This window comes from Entelurus aequoreus, linkage group LG13, assembly GCF_033978785.1.
Source record: "Entelurus aequoreus isolate RoL-2023_Sb linkage group LG13, RoL_Eaeq_v1.1, whole genome shotgun sequence".
Classification (NCBI taxonomy): domain Eukaryota; kingdom Metazoa; phylum Chordata; class Actinopteri; order Syngnathiformes; family Syngnathidae; genus Entelurus; species Entelurus aequoreus.
The window spans coordinates 40,691,629-40,695,924 of record NC_084743.1 but is presented as its reverse complement, the minus strand read 5'-3'; the positions used below and the strand labels follow the sequence as shown (position 1 = coordinate 40,695,924).

The following is a 4,296-nucleotide window of genomic DNA, read 5'->3' as shown; positions in this document are numbered from 1 at the left end:
AGATCTGGGATGTACGTGACACCGCCCAGCTGCTCATATTCCTACGTGGGATAACTGCCGACTTTCAAATCACGGAGTAGCTGGCAGCCATGCAGTCAATTAAAGAGACAACCACAGGTAATGACTTGTTCACATAGGTAAATGCGTGTTTGGACATGTTAGGACTGAAATGGGACAAGCTGGCAGGTGTGACAATCCAATCCAATCCACTTTATTTATATAGCACATTTAAACAACAAAATGTTTCCAAAGTGCTGCACAACAATATTAAAAACAATATTCAAATATTATCCTTAGCTCCACCAATGACTGAATAAAAAGAAAAAACAATTACATATAAAACCAATATAAAAACCAATATAAAATAAATATGATTAAAAACTATTTTTAACAACAGATGGTTGTCCAAATCTGACGGGGAAAAATGTTGGATAATGCAGGATAAAGTGACAGAAATTAACCCTGTGCAGAAATGGACATTTTAGCATTGTATAATACATCAGGAAGTGTTGTGTAAAACAGTGTTAAAAATAAAACCATCAAAAGCAATCTGCTTTTGTATAAAGTTAAGTTAAGTTAAATTAAATAATAATTATTATTATTATCATCATTATTATTTATCTTACGGTATATCAAAAACAATATTGAGCAAAATTTAATTGAAATATTGTCGTGTGGCCCTCCAGCAGTGCTCGGGTTGCTCATGCGGCCCCCGGTGAAAATGAATTGCCCACCCCTGCCCTATCAGGTCCAGGGCGGTGTAGCTGAGCATCCATCTCTTTAATGAGGAGTGTGGTGACTGCATGACGGGGATCCATCAGTATTGGGTGAATGTCAGTGGGGCTAGAGCTGTCTAAACGGCGCAAGCGTCCTCCAACCCGTATAAGACCCAGTGTAGGGTCTAATTCTGGGGCCAGCGTACTCAGCCTGCTGCTGGGTGGCACAGGCTTGCCGGTTCTGAGGCATCTAATTTCTTCAGAGAAGCAGTCTGTTTGGCTGGTTTTGAGCAGGTGGACTTCAGCATCTCTTAGGTCGCACAGAGGTGAAGCAGGGTCAGCTGCCGCCCCATGAAGAGACTGTTGCGTAGCCTTGACCAACTCTCTCCAGCTGCTGAACCGGGTGAGATCTGGTATCTTGGGTGGTGAGCTGGTCTGTAAGAGCACAAAAAACACTGTGTTTTTTTTTTGTTTTTTTTTTAATAATGTCCTGCCCAGCTTCTCGGGCAAATCATATAGCAGATGTAGATGCCCATATCGGCTGTTCAGATTTACTTTACAAAAGAGAAGTGTAGGATACTTCTCTTGTTGCCTTACTTGTATTTTGACTTTATTAAATGTATTTATATTATCATTTGGTGCAGCCGGGCTGGAGCAGGAGGGGATAGAAAGAGAGAAAAAGGAAGACAGAGGGGGGAATTATGGGGACAAGAGGGGGATTAGACAGAGAGACAAAAACAACAACAGCAAACACAACAACAACAACAACAACAGAGCAACATCAGCAAATACGACATGTACAAATATGATGGTAAAAGTAATAGCAAATAAGCAGTTAGTGAAAATAAAATAAAAAATACAGAAATTACAATGAGCATTATTACACTAAAAATGGAGCAATATGAATACCTATAGAAATAGTGCTATTGATAATAAACAATACCAATACTTTACCTTTATTATCAACAATACAATTGTTCAAATGCAACAATACATATACGTAATGATAACTTGAGATACGAAAGAATGCAGAAAAATGGAGGGGAAGAAAGAGAAGCAACCTACATTAACCTTGTAGATTGTTATAGTAACAATAGCTTAAGCTTTGTCAGTGTGCCATGTGTTATACCCAGTTTACCCTAGGGCAACAACGTTAATATATGTTTGATGAAACGTGATTATGTACAGTATGTGTATATGTGTGCTTGTACAGTGATTGTATATGTACAGTATGTGTATATGTGTGTACAGCGAATGTATATGTACAGTATGTGTATACAGTATGTGTGTTTGAACAGTGAATGTATATGTACAGTATGTGTATATGTGTGTTTGTACAGTGAATGTATATGTACAGTATATGTATGTGTGTGTTTGTACAGTGAATGTATACGTGTAGTATGTGTATGTGTGTGTTTGTACAGTGAGTGTATATGTACAGTATGTGTATATGTATGTTTTTACAGTGAATGTATATGTACAGTATGTGTATACAGTATGTTTGTATAATGAATGTGCGTGTGGATGTACGAACTTTGAGTGTGTAATTATGTACTGTATTTATTTGTATATGTATGTGGGAGCGTAGGTACCTATGTATGTCTGTATGTATGTGTGTGAGTATATGTGAATTTGCATGTACAATACATTTGACTCCCAGTGTGTGCGGGAGCCAGAGTACGGCCCCAGCCTCCCCGAGAGCCCATCCCACAAACAGTAGGTGTGGTGCCCAGGGAACCAGGGGCCACCGCCCCCACGCAGCCAAGCCGGACAGCGACAGGAACCCCAGAGCCTGGCCCACCGCGCCGCCCACAAGGGCCAGCAGCAGGCTGCAGACAGCCCCCCCCCCCCGGAGAGCGCGGCGAGGCCAGCCCACGGCCACCCCACCCAAGCCGGCCGCCACAGGACCACCCAGCACGGGGCCACAGGAACCACCCACCCCACCCGCAGGGACCCCAACGATGGAGATGGAACAACCAGCAACCGCCCAGCCCAGTCCCCCCCCTGAGGTAGGGGAATAAATAAATAAAATAAATAAATACATAATAATAATAATAATAATATTAATCAAATATATTTTAAAAAAAAAAGAATAAATAAATAATTAAATCTATTTATATATAAAAAAATAAAAAATAAAAAATAAATTTAAAAAAAAGAATTAAAAGAAGATCACAGACATGCTGACACACAAGGTCGCTACCCCAACAACTGGCCGACTCGCAGCACCTCGGAATACCTTGCAGCACCAAGCTACCACAGTAGACGCAGGGACCAGACCCAGCAGGCCCCAACCAAGACGGGCACCCGGAAGGGATAGACGGCGGGACCCAGGAGCTCCAGACACGCAGTCCGGATGCAGTAGCCTGAGGCGCCGACCCCCACCCGACAGGCAGGCCCAGAACGTACCCCCAGAAATATACATACATATATATATACATACACATAAACATACACATGTACACATACACACACATACACATGCATACACATACACATATATATACATACATACATACATACACACACACACATACACATACATATACACAGTTTGTCAGCCCCGACAACCACCACGCGCGCGCGCTGCCACCAGTCACAACATCAGCCACCCCCCTGCACCAGACCCAGCAGCCCCGGGCGCCCACACCACAAACAAACGGCAGCAGAAACAGCAGCCACAACACCCCCAGACAGCCAGCACCACCCAATCAAATCAAAGCGATCAAAAAAAACCTGCGACCGGCAACCACACGCCAACAGGATCACAGAGACCAGCCAGCGCCAGCCCGCCAGCAAGCCCAAACGCCAACACTGTGTTTTAACTCACCACGGTCCTCTGGCTCTGTGATGCTAGGACAGGATGGCCATTCATCCGGTGGACTGCGAAGGAATGCTGGTCCCTGGATCCAATGATTTGGCGCAGCCAGCTCAGCTAACGTCTTGCCACGGGTGAGATCGTCGGCCGAATTGTTAGCTGTATCCACATACCTCCAGGTGTGTGAGGCAGTCAGCTCCTGGATCTCAGAAACCCTAGTTCCCACGAAAACCTTGAACCTGCACAACTGAGATGTCAGCCAGGTGAGAACTGTTGTGCAGTCAGTCCATAAGAAGGTCTGGGCAATACACAAGGTGAGCTCTTTGTGAAGGAGGGAGGACAGCTGGGCTCCTGTCAGCGCTGCACAGAGCTCCAACCGTGGCATTGACTGCTGGCGTTTTGGGGCCATTCTAGACCTTGCCATCACAAATGAGACATAGACAGTGTCATTAGTTCTTGTGGTGAGATATGCCACTGACCCGTAGGCTTGCTCAGAGGAGTCACAGAAGACGTGGAGAGTGTACTCTGTGGTGTCAGTAGCAAGCTCCAATGGTGCATAGGTTCGAGGGATGGAGATGTTGGCCAGCTCGGGGAGTTCTCTCTCTCAACTGGACCAGGCCTGGAGGATGTCAGGAGGGAGATTCGGGTCGTCCCAGCTCCTCTTCTTTGCCCACACCCTCTGGACAAGAATCTTGGCCCGTGTAGTGTACGGGATAATGATCCCGATCGGATCATACTGGCGGGCGAGTGCCTTATAGATGT

At 44.9% G+C, this 4,296-nt stretch overlaps 1 protein-coding gene across 1 annotated transcript; it reads right to left on the bottom strand.

Moving 5' to 3' along the window:
• Nucleotides 1-521: 521 nt before the first annotated feature.
• Nucleotides 522-3,943, bottom strand: LOC133663012 (uncharacterized). Its single transcript, XM_062067198.1, has 3 exons — nucleotides 3,708-3,943; nucleotides 3,547-3,619; nucleotides 522-1,151 (listed from the first exon to the last, which is right to left on the bottom strand). Exons 1-3 carry the CDS (start codon nucleotides 3,941-3,943, stop codon nucleotides 702-704), a joined length of 759 nt encoding a protein of 252 aa, XP_061923182.1. The 3' UTR covers nucleotides 522-701.
• Between the last annotated feature and the right edge of the window lie 353 nt (nucleotides 3,944-4,296).

What these genes read in the sequence shown, in the direction of transcription:
- LOC133663012 (XM_062067198.1), bottom strand. Translation starts at nt 3,943, where the DNA reads ATGGCCCCAAAACGCCAGCAGTCAATGCCACGGTTGGAGCTCTGTGCA. An exon ending in ACTGCCTCACACACCTGGAG is followed by an intron (nt 3,620 to 3,707) that starts GTATGTGGATAC and finishes CATTGGATCCAG; the next exon opens with GGACCAGCATTCCTTCGCAG. An exon ending in CACAGAGCCAGAGGACCGTG is followed by an intron (nt 1,152 to 3,546) that starts GTGAGTTAAAAC and finishes GTGCTCTTACAG; the next exon opens with ACCAGCTCACCACCCAAGAT.